The following is a 15,746-nucleotide window of genomic DNA, read 5'->3' as shown; positions in this document are numbered from 1 at the left end:
CTCTATTGAACAAGCAATAGTACATGATTTGGAAGACAAGAATTCACAAGTCAGTGTTTAAATAAGCATTTGAGGGATAAGCCTCCACCATTCTAAATATTTGTGTACAGAAAACATCTATAATCACACTGCATGGAAAGTTTCTTTTGCATATCCTTTAATTCATTTAAGATTTTCAGATGTTTGAAGCAAGCTGAACTATTTCAGTCTCATAGGCTTTAGGTCCAAGTCTAGTTCATCAAATTGAGAATGGTGGCAATTATATTTTGGGGAATGGGTAGCAAAAAAAATCAATGGACAAGAAATGTGGTCACCTATTGTTTGATACAGATGTTACTTTTCTATGAAGGCTAATAAAATATGACCTACTAAAATTACTTGAATAATTACTTATTCAAGATAAGTAATAAATCAAAAAGACAGATCTTTATAAACTTATAAGCAGGCGAGCACTTGTACATGTGTGTGAGTATACACATACCTTTACATCTAACTTTCTGAATACTTCTCTTTCCAGGTTCAACTTTTTTGAGAAAACAACAACAACAAACAAACAGAATAATGAGAGCCCTAGAAAAATACATTCCAGTGTCTGATACTTTAAATTCAATTCATCTCTCCTTTAAAGTGCTTAGTACTGATGACATACTCATTTTAAAAAACTAGATCCCCCATGGAGTATGTAGGATATTAACAAAATCTTCACCATCTACTATCCCTATACTTAGACCTTCATAGTAATCTTCAAATTCACCATATGACACTTCATCAGATTTACTGCAGGCATCTTTCAATGTTTCCTAAAAAGATGTTTTGATTTCTTCCTCTGTGGAATGTCCTGTAAAATAGTACTGACTATGAAACAATGTCCTTAAAAGTTCAGTGAAATGGCTGATGATGATAAAGAAATACGTAAGTCACCTGATGAAATCTTTCCAACAATTTGAAATCTTATATCAAACTACCCTTCAATTTATTTAAACATTTTCTTCCATGAACTAGAATTTAATGGTGAGGACTTTAACACATATTTGAAGCATCTTTTAAAAGCATCTGACAGGGTGTATCCTTATGTATAGGCAAAATAACAGTTACTACTGTAGATATTCTTGTATTTGTTAATGTTTTAGAGAACTCGGTTTCATTCCCATTAGAAACGAGGAAAGAAGAAAACAAGTAAATAGTTTCACGATTTATAGGCTGATAACACAGTAATGCAATGTGTTAAAGGCATTAGTTACTTTATGAAGCAGTTACTCATAACTGCAGCTAGAAAATATTACTGCAAACACAGGATTCAGAGGCCTATGAAAATCTTTGCTGGAAGAAATTTTACTTGATTAACTCATTCTATTTTTAATCTCTGACATTAAGTAGGCTATTTCCACTGGTTGGTTATACTAAATATGTTTAGATTTTACCTATAGGAAGACGCTATTGAGAATCACATATGTAACAAAAAAAAACTGAATTCTTTAGTTTGTTATTTAAAGTGAGAACATAAAATATCTGATTCATCCTTTTTTAAAATTCATTTGATTTTTTAATTTAGAAAAAGAACAATAAGCTATTTAAATAATACCTTTGATTATATTATGGCCAGTTAAAGGAAAGAGGGATCTCAGCTTAAATACGTTTTCCTTAAGAAGGAAATATTAGGATATTTTCTTTAACTTCAAATTTTGATAGACATATGTATGTTCATTATATGATAGCTCCATCCCTAGAGAAAGGCATTTCCTTATTCTGCCTTAAATCTTGAAGCATAAGCAGTTACAGTAAAACTAACTCAGAGAACTTGCACATGTAATTATCTATTCTCTAAATCTATTCTGTTCTAACTCAATTTGATCACTATCTCCTCAACAGGAAATAAAAGTTAATCTCAATTATAAACATAAAAGAAAAAAATAAGTACAGACAAAAGACCTAAGAATTTTTAAATTAAGAAACTCTCCAGTCGCTGCTAACATGTTTGAGAAAGAGCTCCATGGCAGACCACTTACAGGAAAGAACTCATAGGGCTAAATAACTCGTCCAGTATCACACAGACAGTAAATGGTTAAGCAGTGAATTACATGGATCTATCTGATCGGAATTCCCACAGTTTTCCCATTAAACTTTGTGTATCTCAGGAAGGGCCTCAGCCGTTTATAGTAAAAGAACATACTAAAGTTTACTGTTTGGCTTAAAGATGGCGGAAGAGTAAAACGCGGAGATCACCTTCCTCTCAACAAAAACATCAGAAATACATCTACATGTGGAACAACTCCTACATAACACCTACTGAACACTGGCAGAAGACCTCAGACCTTCCAAAAGGCAAGAAACTCCCCTCGTACCTGGGTAGGGTAAAAGAAAAAACAGAGACAAAGAATAGGGACGGGACCTGCACCAGCAGGAGGGAGCTGTGAAGGAGGAAAGGTTTCCACACACTAGGAAGGCCCTTGGCTGGCGGAGACTGCGGGTGGCGGAGGGGGAAAGCTTCAGAGCCGCGGAGGACAGCGCAGTAACAGGGGTGCGGAGGGCAAAGCAGAGAGATTCCCGCACAGAGGATGGGTGCCGACCAGCACTCACCAGCCCGAGAGGCTTGTTTGCTCAACCGCTGGGGCGGGTGGGGGCCGGGAGCTGAGGCTGGGGCTTCGGGTCATATCGCAGGGGGAGGACTGGGGCTGGTGGCGTAAACACAGCCTGAAAGGGGCTACTGCGCCACAGCTAGCCGGGAGGGAGTCCGGGAAAAAGTCTGGAGCTACCGAAGCGGCAAGAGACTTTTTCTTGCCTCTTTGTTTCCTGGTGCTCAAGGAGAGGGGATTAAGAGCGCCGCTTAAAGGAGCTCCAGAGACGGGAGCGAGCCGCGGCTAAAAGCGCGGACCCCAGAGATGGGCATGAGACGCTAAGGCTGCTGCTGCCGCCACCAAGAAACCTGTGTGCAAGCACAGGGCACTATCCACAACTCCCCTCCCGGGAGCCTGTGCAGCCCGCCACTGCCAGGGCCCCGTGATCCAGGGACAACTTCCCCAGGAGAACTCACGGCGAGCCTCAGGCTACTGCAACGTCACGCTGGCCTCTGCCGCCGCGGGCTCGCCCCACATCTGTACCCCTCCCTCCCCCCGGCCTGAGTGAGCCAGAGCCCCCGAAGCAGCTGCTCCTTTAACCCCGTCCTGTCTGAGCGAAGAACAGACGCCCTCAGGCGACCTACACGCAGAGGCGGGGCCAAATCTAAAGCTGAGTCCCGGGAGCTGGGGGAACAAAGAAGAGAAAGGGAAATCTCTCCCAGCAGCCTCAGGAGCAGCAGATTAAATCTCCACAATCAACTTGATGTACCCTGCATCTGTGGAATACCTGAATAGACAACGAATCATCGCAAATTGAGGAGGTGGACTTTGGGAGCAATGATATATATATGTTTTCCCCTTTTTCTCTTTTTGTGAGTGTGTATGTGTATGCTTCTGTGTGTGGTTTTGTCTGTATAGCTTTGCTTTCACCATTTGTCCTAGGGTTCTCTCTGTCCGTTTTTTTTTTTTTTTACTTAAAAAATTTATTTTCTTGATATTTATTTTTTATTTTAATAACTTTATTTTATTTTATTTTATCTTCTTCTTTCTTTCTTCCTTTCTTTTCTCCCTTTTATTCTGAGCCATGTGGAGGACAGGCTCTTGGTGCTCCAGCCAGGCGCCAGGGCTATGCCACCGAGGTGGGAGAGCCAAGTTCAGGACACTGGTCCACAAGAGACGTCCCAGCTCCACGTAATATCAAATGGCGAAAATCTCCCAGAGATCTCAGTCTCAAGGCCAAGACCCACCTCCACTCAACGACCAGCAAGCTACAGTGCAGGACACCCTATGCCAAACAACTAGCAAGACAGGAACACAACACCAATCATTAGCAGAGAGGCTGCCTAAAATCATAATAAGGCCACAGACGCCCCAAAACACACCACCAGATGTGGACCTGCCCACCAGAAAGACAAGATCCAGCTTCATCCACCAGAACACAGGCACTAGTCCCCTCCATCAGGAAGCCTACACAACCCACTGAACCAACCTTAGCCACTGGGCACAGACACCAAAAACAACAGAAACTACGAACCTGCAGCCTGCAAAAAGGAGACCCCAAACACAGTAAGCTAAGCAAAATGAGAAGACAGAGAAACACACAGCAGATGAAGGAGCAAGATAAAAACCCATCACACCTAACAAATGAAGAGGAAATAGGCAGTCTACCTGAAAAAGAATTCAGAATTATGATAGTAAAGATGATCCACAATCTTGGAAATAGAATGGAGAAAATAAAAGAAACGTTTAACAAGGACCTAGAACAAAAGAGCAAACAAACAGATGAACAACACAATAAGTGAAATTTAAAATTCCCTAGAAGGGATCAATAGCAGAATAACTGAGGCAGAAGAACGGATAAGTGACCTGGAAGATAAAATAGTGGAAATAACTACTGCAGAGCAGAATAAAGAAAAAAGAATGAAAAGAATTGAGGACAGTCTCAGAGACCTCTGGGACAACATTAAATGCACCAACATTCAAATTATAGGGATCCCAGAAGAAGAAGAGAAAAAGAAAGGGACTGAGAAAATATTTGAAGAGATTATAGTTGAAAACTTCCCTAATATGGGAAGGGAAATAGTTAAAGTCCAGGAAGAACAGAGAGTCCCATACAGGATAAATGCAAGGAGAAACACGCCAAGACATATTAATGAAACTATCAAAAATTAAATACAAACAACAAATATTAAAATCACAAAGGAAAAAACAGCAAGTTACACATAAGTAATCCCATAAGGATAACAGCTGATCTTTCAGCAGGCACTCTGCAAGCCAGAAGGGACTGGCAGGACATATTAAAAGTGATGAAAGAGAAAAACCTACAACCAAGATTACTCTACCCAACAAGGATCTCATTCAGATTTGATGGAGAAATTAAATGTTTTACAGAAAAACAAAAGCTAAGAGAATTCAGCACCACCAAACCAGCTTTACAACAAATGCTAATGGAACTTCTCTAGGCAGGAAACACAAGAGAAGGATAAGACCTACAATAAGAAACCCAAAACAATTAAGAAAATGGTAATAGGAACATACATATTGATAATTACCTTAAATGTAAATGGATTAAATGCTCCAACTAAAAGAAATAGACTGGCTGACTGGGTACAAAAACAAGACCCATATATATGCTGTCTACAAGAGAACCACTTCAGACCTTGGGATACATACAGACTGAAAGTGAGGTGACGGAAAAAGATATTCCATGCAAATGGAAATCAAAAGAAAGCTGGAGTAGCAATTCTCATATCAGACAAAATAGACTTTAAAACAAAGACTAATACAAGAGACAAAGAAGGACACTACATAATGATCAAGGGATCAATCCAAGAAGATATAACAATTGTAAATATTTATGCACCCAACATAGGAGCACTTCAATATATAAGGCAAATACTAACAGCCATAAAAGGGGAAATCAACAGTAACACAATCATGGTAGGGGATTTTAACCCCCACTTTCACAAATGGACAGATCATCTAAGATGAAAATAAATAAGGAAACACAAGCTTTAAATGACACATTAAACAAGATGGACTTAATTGATATTTATAGGACATTCCATCCAAAAACAACAGAATACACATTCTTCTCAAGTGCTCATGGAACATTCTCCAGGATAGATCATATCTTGGGTCACAAACCAAGCCTTGGTACATTGAAAAAGATTGAAATCATATCAAGTATCTTTTCTGACCACAATGCCATGAGACTAGATATCAATTACAGCAAAAAATCTGTAAGAAATACAAACACATGGAGGCTAAACAACACACTACTTAAGAACAAAGAGATCACTGAAGAAATCAAAGAGTAAATCAAAAAATACCTAGAAACAAATGACAATGAAAACACAATAACCGAAAACCTATGGGATGCAGCGAAAGCAGTTCTAAGAGAGAAGTTCATAGCTATACAAGCCTACCTTAAGAAACAAGAAACATCTCAAATAGATAACCTAACCTTACACCCAAAGCAATTAGAGAAAGAAGAACAAAAAAAACCCAAAGTTAGCAGAAGGAAAGAAATCATAAAGATCAGATCAGAAATAAATGAAAAAGAAATGAAGGAAACGATAGCAAAGATCAATAAAACTAAAAGCTGATTCTCTGAGAAGATAAATAAAATTGACAAACCATTAGCCAGACTTATCAAGAAAAAAAGGGAGAAGCCTCAAATCAATAGAATTAGAAATGAAAAAGGAGAAGTAACAACTGACACTGCAGAAATACAAGGGATCATGAGAGATTACTAAAAGCAACTGTATGCCAAAGAAAAAATGGACAACCTGGAAGAAATGGACAAATTCTTAGAAATGCACAACCTTCTGAGAATGAACCAAGAAGAAATAGAAAATACGAACAGACCAATCACAAGCACTGAAATTGAAACTGATTAAAAATCTTCCAACAAACAAAAGCCCAGGACCAGATGGCTTCACAGGAGAAATCTATCAAACATTTAGAGAAGAGCTAACACCTATCCTTCTCAAACTGTTTCAAAATATAGCAGAGGGAGGAACATGCCCAAACTCATTCTACGAGGCCACCATCACTCTGATACCAAAACCAGACAAAGATGTCACAAAGAAAGAAAACTACAGGCCAATATCACTGATGAACATAGATGCAAAAATCCTCAACAAAATACTAGCAAACAGAATCCAACCGCACATTAAAAGGATCATACAGCATGATTAAGTGGGGTTTATCCCAGGAATGCAAGGATTCTTCAATATACGCAAATCAATCAATGTGATACACCATATTAACAATTTGAAGGAGAAAAACCATATTATCGTCTCAATAGATGCAGAGAAAGCTTTTGACAAAATTCAACACCCATTTATGATAAAAACCCTCCAGAAAGCAGGCATAGAGGGAACTTTCCTCAACATAATAAAGGCCATATATGACAAACCCACAGCCAACATCATCCTCAACGGTGAAAAACTGAAAGCATTTCCACTAAGATCAGGAACAAGACAAGGTTGCCCACTCTCACCACTATTATTCAACATAGTTTTGGAAGTTTTAGCCACAGCAATCAGAGAAGAAAAAGAAATAAAAGGAATCCAAACCAGAAAAGAAGAAGTACAACTGTCAGTGTTTGCAGATGACATGATACTATACATAGAGAATCCTAAAGATACTACTAGAAAACTACTAGAGCTAATCATTGAAGTTGGTAAAGTAGCAGGCTACAAAAATAATGCACAGGGCTTCCCTGGTGGCACAGTGGTTGAGAGTTCACCTGCTGATGTAGGGGACATGGGTTCGTGCCCCAGTCCAGGAAGATCCCACATGCCGTGGAGTGGCTTGGCCCATGAGCCATGGCCAATGAGCCTGTGCATCCAAAGCCTGTGCTCCACAATGGGGGAGGCCACAACAGTGAGAGGCCCACGTACTGAAAAAAAAAAAAAACGCACAGAAATCTCTTGCATATCTATACACCAATGATGAAAACTCTGAAAGTGAAATTAAGAAAACACTCCCATTTGCCACTGCAACAAAAAGAATAAAATATCTAGGAATAAACCTACCTAAGGAGACAAAAGACCTGTATGCAGAAAATTATACGACACTGATGAAAGAAATTAAAGATGATACAAATAGATGGAGAGGTATACCATGTTTTTGGATTGGAAGACTCAACATTGTGAAAATGACTCTATTACCCAAAGCAATCTACAGAGTCAATGCAATCCCTATCAAACTACTGGTGGCATTTTTCACAGAACTAGAACAAAAAATTTCACACTTTGTATGTTAACACAAAAGACCCCGAATAGCCAAAGCAATCTTAGAAAGAAAAATGCAGGTGGAGGAATCAGGCTCCCTGACTTCAGACTATACGACAAAGCTACAGTAATCAAGACAGTATGGTACTGGCACAAAAACAGAAATATAGATCAATGGAACAGGATAGAAAGCCCAGAGATAAATCAATGCACATATGGTCACCTTATCTTTGATAAAGGAGGCAAGAATATACAGTGGAGAAAAGACAGTCTCTTCAATAAGTGGTGCTGTGAAAACTGCTCGGACAGCTACATGGAAAAGAATGAAATTAGAACACTCCCTAACACCATACACAAAAAAAACCTCAAAATGGATTAAAGACCTAAATGTAAGGCCAGACACTATCAAACTCTTAGAGGAAAACATAGGGAGAACACTCTATGACGTAAATCACAGCGAGATCCTTTTTGACCCACCTCCTAGAGAAATGGAAATAAAAACAAAAATAAACAAATGGGACCTAATGAAACTTCAAAGCTTTTGCATAGCAAAGGAAACCATAAACAAGACCAAAAGAAAACCTTCAGAATGGGAGAAAATATTTGCAAATGAAGCAACTGACAAAGGATTAATCTCCAAAATTTACAAGCAGCTTATGCAGTTCAATATCAAAAAAACAAACAACCCAAACCAAAAATGGGCAGAAGACCTAAATAGACATTTCTCCAAAGAAGATATACTGATTGCCAACACACACATGAAAGAATGCTCAACATCATTAATCATTAGAGAAATGCAAATCAAAACTAAAATGAGGTATCATCTCACACCAGTCAGAATGGCCATCATCCAAAAATCTAGAAACAATAAATGCTGGAGAGGGTGTGGAGAAAAGGGAACCCTCTTGCACTGTTGGTGGGAATGTAAATTGATACAGCCACTATAGAGAACAGTATGGTGGTTCCTTAAAAAACTAAAAACAGAAATACCATACATCCCAGCGATCTCACTACTGGGCATATACCCTGAGAAAACCATAATTCAAAAAGAGTCATGTACCACAATGTTCATTGCAGCTCTATTTACAACAGCCAGGACATGGAAGCAACCTAAGTATCCATTGACAGATGAATGGATAAAGAAGATGTGCCACATATATACAATAGAATAGTACTCAGCCATAAAATGGAACGAAACTGAGTTATTTGTAGTGAGGTGGATGGACCTAGATACTGTCATACAGAGTGAAGTAAGTCAGAAAGAGAAAAACAAATACCATATGCTAACACATATATATGGAATCTAAAAAGAAAAGAAAAGAAAATGGTCAGAAGAACCTAGGGGCAAGAGGAGAATAAAGACGCAAACCTACTAGAGAATGGACTTGAGGATACGGGGAGGGGGAAGGGTAAGCTGGGACAAAGTGAGAGAGTGGCATGGACATATATACACTACCAAACGTAAAGTAGCTAGCTAATGGGAAGCAGCTGCATAGCACAGGGAGATCAGCTCCGTGCTTTGTGACCACCTAGAGGGGTGGGATAGAGAGGGTGGGAGGGAGACGCAAGAGGGAGGAGATATGGGGACATATGTATATGTATAACTGATTCACTTTGTTATAAAGCAGAAACTGACACACCATTGTAAAACAATTATACTCTAATAAGGATGTTAAAAAAAAAAAGCTCTCACATTTCTGGTTTAAAAAATAATTATTTATTTCCTCACTTAGTGGCCTCAAGTCCATGTTATAAATTAATATAATTTAAAGATATTACTTTGATTAACTCACATTTTAGAAATCTAATGCATTTTGACTTGTAATAATTACCTGAAATTACTTAAGGATGCTTCTTTGCACAATAACATTTTCTTATGTCTATAACAGACGCACTGCCTGTTTTGTTAAAATCCATTTTCATAAAGGCCTAAATAAAGAGAAAAGTGTTATTTTTTTCTATGAAATCATTAGAACCTAATTTTCTATTCTGAAGTAGGTTATTTTTGACCTCTAAACAAGACAGTTTAAAGTACTAAACTGGTATATGAAGGAAGCATAATGAAAACAGGGAGAAAGATATTGGAGCAAGATATTAGGTAACCTGCACTTAAGGTGCACTACCACTTTCTAGCACCCTGACCTTGAGAAAGTAACTTAACCTCTGTTACCCTGGCTTTCCTCTTTTGCACACTGAGGAGTTAGGTAAAAGACCTCTCAGGTAACTTTCAGCTCTACGAATCACATGAAATTGATAAATGGCCAAGACAAATGACCAGGAGTATTTTGAGCCAAAAAGGAAACCTGAAAATATTCCATTACTAAAATCAGTGAGAAAGTTAAATAATTCTTAAATGGGTTTTTTACTCTATTTACTGAAATTTAACACTACCTTTCGAAATGCTAGTTGTTTTATCACTCCTCTAATTCAATGCAATTCTGAGGATCATAAAATATATTTTATTGAGAAGAGGAGTGTATCCATAGAAACATACAACTGACCAAAAGCAACATCCTACATTTGCAGGTGAGTCAAAACTAGAATCAAGTTTGTTTATTCACAATAATGTCACAGGTATGTAGTACCTGTTATGGGCTGAATTGCATCCTCCCCAAAATTCATATGTTGAAGCCCTAACCCCCAGTACCTCAGTGTGTGACTGCAGAATAAGATAGAGCCTTTAAAGAGGTGATTAAGTTAAAATGAAATCATTAGGGTGGGCCCTAATCCAATATGACTGGTATCCTCATAAGAAGAGATTAGGACACAGACAACACAGACTGAGGGATGCCCATGAGAACACAGGGAGAAGACAGCCAGTTAATTACAAGCCAAGGAAAGCAGCCTCAGGAGAAACCAAACCTAATGACACCTTGATCTTGGACTTCTAGCCTCCAGAACTGTGAGACAACACATTTCTGTCGTGTAAGTCACCCAGTCTATGGTATTTGTGATGGTAGCCCTAGCAAACTAAGTCTACTTTTGTCCTCTATTCCCAGGACCAAGACTTATGAAAGAGACAACCCTCCAGTTTCTACTCCTGATACTCACGCCTATCACTAGGACATGTAAGGTAAAAATATATGCACGTTTATAAATATTATGTGGTCAATTTGTTTAACATAAGGTTTTTATTTTGTCTTTTGGCCAGTAAAGATAAAGATTTTGACATTTTCTATTGGAGATTTGTACCCGATGTAATTGTTCATGCTACCCTATTCACAATAGCTTTGTTTCAGTATTAGATAAATATACATTTTATATTAGGTACATATACAAAAGAAAAAGAAAACTACATTGCTCAAAAGCATGCTCTAAAAATGGCTACCAGAATCTAAGTAATATCTTCTCTCCTACATAAGTCAGAGCTCCTGTTTTTAATTACAATTTAACATGATCATTTTAATCTTCATTTTAACATTTAGCATGCATATTTAAAAAGTAGAGAAACGTGTTTTAGTCATCATCCTAAGATAATGTGCATTGAGCCTCGACACTGGGACAGCTATAATGCTCATAATTTTACATGTAATACCTTAGACCAGTTCTGTGAGATAAGAAACTGAGGCTTGGAAATATTTAATAACAGATATAGACATATAGCTATATGGAGCCAGCAATTTATGGAATTAGTAATTTGTGAACTGAAATTTAATTTCAGATTTTATTTTCCTTTTATAATATTTTCCTAAAACATAGGCATAAGTTATGTTGCTTTATACTGGGTAGATTTGTATGTGTATGTGTGTGTTTGTGTTTTACTAAACCCAAAATACATTACAGGGAAAGGAATTTAAAACATTTTCAAAGGTAATTCATTAAAGATTTAAAAGAATGAACCTAAAAATCTATTAAAAGTAACTATTTGAAAGATTACTTCGTTTCCTTTTGAACAAATGATTTCCTGTATTCATTCATTTCACCTATAATGGCACGCTTGAATTCTCTGTAATCAACCTTGCCATTGCCATAACCGTTTAGAATTAGCCACAAAGACTCAAAATCCCAGAAATAATCACACAGAGACCACTGTTACACCTTTAAGTTATATATGGCCACAACAATAATCATCAAAATAGCATTTTGTTACATCTGTTGTAGCCCTAGACAAGGCAGTGGACTTAATAAGAAAATTCCAAAAAGTTACATATAAATCCAATCAAAGGCACTAAAAAAGCTTATTTAGAGGGACTCTGTAGTGGACAGTTCCATAAAGTTAAGAAAGATTTAAGAGTGGCAATAAATCACAAATGTATCTTTTTAAATTTTTTTTCAATAAAAAATGCTTACCATTCACTTGAATTTGACCATTTCATTACCTTTAATGTATTATATCAGTGACAATTAAGAAGTCACTTCACTTACTGGAATGCCTCCAAAAGGCATTAGGATACTGACTGTACTTCTGCTAGTCTTCATACTTGAAAGTATAAGAGATTTGAATGACTCTAACAATTATTCCATGATTTACACTGAAAGGTGCTGTTTTGAGTAGATCCCTTATGCCAATTTATTCATTTTACCATTGCCACTTACTTCTTTGGCACCTGCACTACTTAATAGAATATTCTATTCATAAAGTTCCTAACAACAACCAAAAAAAATACAGCATGAGATTTTCTTAAACTCAGGTAAATAGATTTTCAATATTTCAGTCAAGTTGTTAGCTTTAAATGAGAATATAAATAAAACGTCTAGCAAGGTGACTGACAAATAATGGTTACCCCCAAAATATTCTCTTCCATTTCCTCCTAATTTTTTCAATTAAAATTTTAATAAGGAAACTTAAGACGCCCTGCCCTGCCCCCCCAGTTCTCAACAACCCATACATTTTTTTGGTCTGTTGTAATGCCCTGTACATAAAAAGACTTTAAGGTCTATAAAATGAGCTTTTAAGAGTGAAAATGAGCTTAATCTTTAAAATCATATGTAATATGGATAGAAGATGAATTTGCTCACCCAACTCAAGGGATACTAGAATTAAAAGATAATGCTAGAAGCTTAAAAGAAACATTTTTCAAGAATTGAATAATTTACCAAAAGTGGCAACAAATTTATATAACTCTTTCTTTCTAAAATATGGTGCAGGATGGAAAATGATAATTCAGTTGAAAAAAAAACTAAGGTATATTTATTGATAGTATCTCTATATAAATTAGGCTATATTTAGGGGGCATACCAATTTTTTAAAATTTCAAATTAGTAAGAATGACTTTGCCTTCCCCAAAACTAGTGCCAGAATTAGACCCAGGTTGGTGATTCTTATGTTCTTGTTTTTGCTTCTCATTGCGTGGGCAGTCTCCAGTGATATTATAGAGGAAAAGAAAAAACAGGGTATAAGACACCATATCTTCCTAATTTTCTATTGCTGTTTTATTACTATTATTATTATTATTATTAATGCAAGGAAGAGATGAAGTTAGATAATCCCTAGTGTGTGTCACTAGGTGGGCCACAAGGTTAAACATTGTAAAAAAAAACCACAAGACAGGTATGGCACAGCAATGGTAAGCAATACCATACTGGCACAATTGATAAAGCATGTAATTTTCTCATTTGAGTTTCAAAGCAACTCTGACTATAAGTATTATCTCTGGATTGCTCCAGCAGAGTCTGTCTGTCAGAAAAGTGAAAAGACCTATTCAAGATCACACATTTCAAATGTTAAGGCTAGAACTTGAACCTTTATCTCATAAATTCAATTTCCAGTGTTCCTCCCACAAAATGTACTATATCTTGTGACAAGATGATTTGAAGCAAAAGAGAACAATGCAAGAGAATGCCTTATCTAAAACCCTTGAGGTAGACATGTTTCAAATTCATATACACTCAGGATAAAAATCCAAACTTCTGAGCATAGCATGCAAAGCTTTAATGTAATGGACCCTGCTAGGCTTATTTCTCTCCATTCTTCTCTTTTCCTTCCTTCCACCTATCTATCTATTTCAACTCATGTATCGTCTATTTATTCAGCACCTGCCAAACGCTAGGTTCTATTCGAGGTATTAGAAATAGAGCAGGAAACAAGAAGCACCTTGGTCTCTGCCCTGCTGGAACTTCCATTCTACTGCAGGTGGAGCCAGAGAATATATACAAAGTGCTATAAAGAAAACAACGTGGATAAATGGTACGGAGAGGATCAGGGATCAGATGGGATGCTCCTTTAGATGGAGGGGTCAGTGTAGTGTTCTTAGCAGAGAAAACCTGAATGATGAGAAAATTCAGCCATGCAAAGGTCTGGTGGAAGATTACTCACAGCAGAGGGAAAGGTAGGGGTGAAATCTCTGGGGCAATTCCTGGAACCTGCCGCACTCCCTCTCCCTTGGAAGCCTTCACATGTGCTTCTCCCTTTCCTGAAGTAGCCATTGTTGGATCCACGCTCCTCCTACCCTCTTGTCTGCTTCATTCCTCCTCATCCTTCAAAACTCAGCTCTGACACATACCCACCTTCAGGAATCCTATGAACTTCCTTCTTAACCTGGCTTGCAGTTTATCTCACATGTTCTGAAAGCATTCTCTATTTAACACATCATGTTGTTTTGTAATCATTTATATTTTTCTTTCCTTTACTTATGAAGATCTTAAGAGTACAGAGTATGTCTTCTCAGAGTTTAGAACAATGCCCACTTTTTAGCCTCTTAATAAGTATATGAGGGAGGGATGAATGTTGACATTTAAAAAATCAGCAGGACTTGCCTGATGGCTTAACACTGATAATGAGGCATAAAGGAGACAAATGAACTACTAAAATTTCAGTAGAAAAGTGAATAAGACCACTGAAGAATATTATGTCATTCACTGCAGAAAATTATCTGTGGTACATACATTTTCAGACACTTCTAAGTGAAATACTTTTTTTTTTTACATCTTTATTGGAGTATAATTGCTTTACAATGGTGTGTTAGTTTCTGCTTTATAACAAAGTGAATCAGTTATACATATACATATGTTCCCATATCTCTTCCCTCTTGCATCTCCCTCCCTCCCACCCTCCCTATCCTACCCCTCCAGGCAGTCACAAAGCACCGAGCTGATCTCCCTGTGAAATCTGCCTTATCTAAAAGTCCATTTCCTTCCTTGTCCAATTGTTGAAGGTATTTTTTCAATCCAGTCAAAATACGAACACCTCTTTTACATAGCTGTTCTTTTAGCACATCTGTTTAAGAAGAGAGATGGAAACTAATTATTCCTATGCACAAATGTATCAAGTTGCGATTGTCTTTCCAGTAAGAAAATTAAAGTTGATATAACTGACATAAGGGATGTGACTAGGCAACCAGATCATACGGTTGATCATCATCTGGTTGATGATCAACCAGATCATCAAAGCCTTTTCAAAAGGCTTTGAAAAATAGAATGCTCTTAGTAAAGGTGGTTATATACAAAATCACATGTAAAATATACCAGAACAATAGCACCACTGTGTGGTGAAAGTGTTGCATTTTATATATAGGAAAATAATGGTTCACTTTATCAGCATGAAAATAACCTAAATGTTACAAATAAAATCTTAGTTTTTAAAAAATTTCCAGGTTTCCTCTTCATCTGTCAAGCCCATATCTTTAATCTCTTTCCTCTTCCTTTGTAATTACCAACTGAATTACAAATTTTTGAGTGATCTGCCTGACATCAATTCATCAGTCCAAAATTTCTAAAATAGTTTGAAATCTTCAAACTGTAGGTTATATATTAAATAGCATCAAGGCTTTGGCATGCTATCCTATACTTATACATTTAAAGTAACCCTTTCCAGGGCTTCCCTGGTGGCGCAGTGGTAGAGAGTCCGCCTGCCGATGCAGGGGACACGGGTTCGTGCCCCGGTCCGGGAGGATTCCACCTGCCGCGGAGCGGCTAGGCTAGTGAGCCATGGCCGCGGAGTCTGCGCATCCAGAGCCTGTGCTCCACAACGGGAGAGGCCACAACAGTGAGAGGCCCACGTACCGCAAAA

General features: G+C 37.6%; 1 protein-coding gene across 1 annotated transcript in view; it reads right to left on the bottom strand.

Annotated features, from left to right (window-relative positions):
* Positions 1-662: 662 nt before the first annotated feature.
* Positions 663-15,746, bottom strand: part of CAPS2 (calcyphosine 2) — a 16,347-nt gene continuing 1,263 nt past the window's right edge. Inside the window, 5 exon segments of the mRNA XM_007472031.1 lie at positions 663-838; positions 9,631-9,729; positions 11,686-11,804; positions 14,625-14,649; positions 14,802-14,954. Coding sequence (XP_007472093.1) covers positions 663-838; positions 9,631-9,729; positions 11,686-11,804; positions 14,625-14,649; positions 14,802-14,954 — 572 coding nt within the window.

The sequence above is a fragment of the Lipotes vexillifer genome, unplaced genomic scaffold (genome assembly GCF_000442215.2).
Source record: "Lipotes vexillifer unplaced genomic scaffold, Lipotes_vexillifer_v1.1 scaffold329, whole genome shotgun sequence".
In the NCBI taxonomy this organism is placed as follows: Eukaryota; Metazoa; Chordata; class Mammalia; order Artiodactyla; family Lipotidae; genus Lipotes; species Lipotes vexillifer.
The sequence above is the reverse complement of the archived record's forward strand: the minus strand, read 5'-3'. Positions and strand labels throughout refer to the sequence as shown.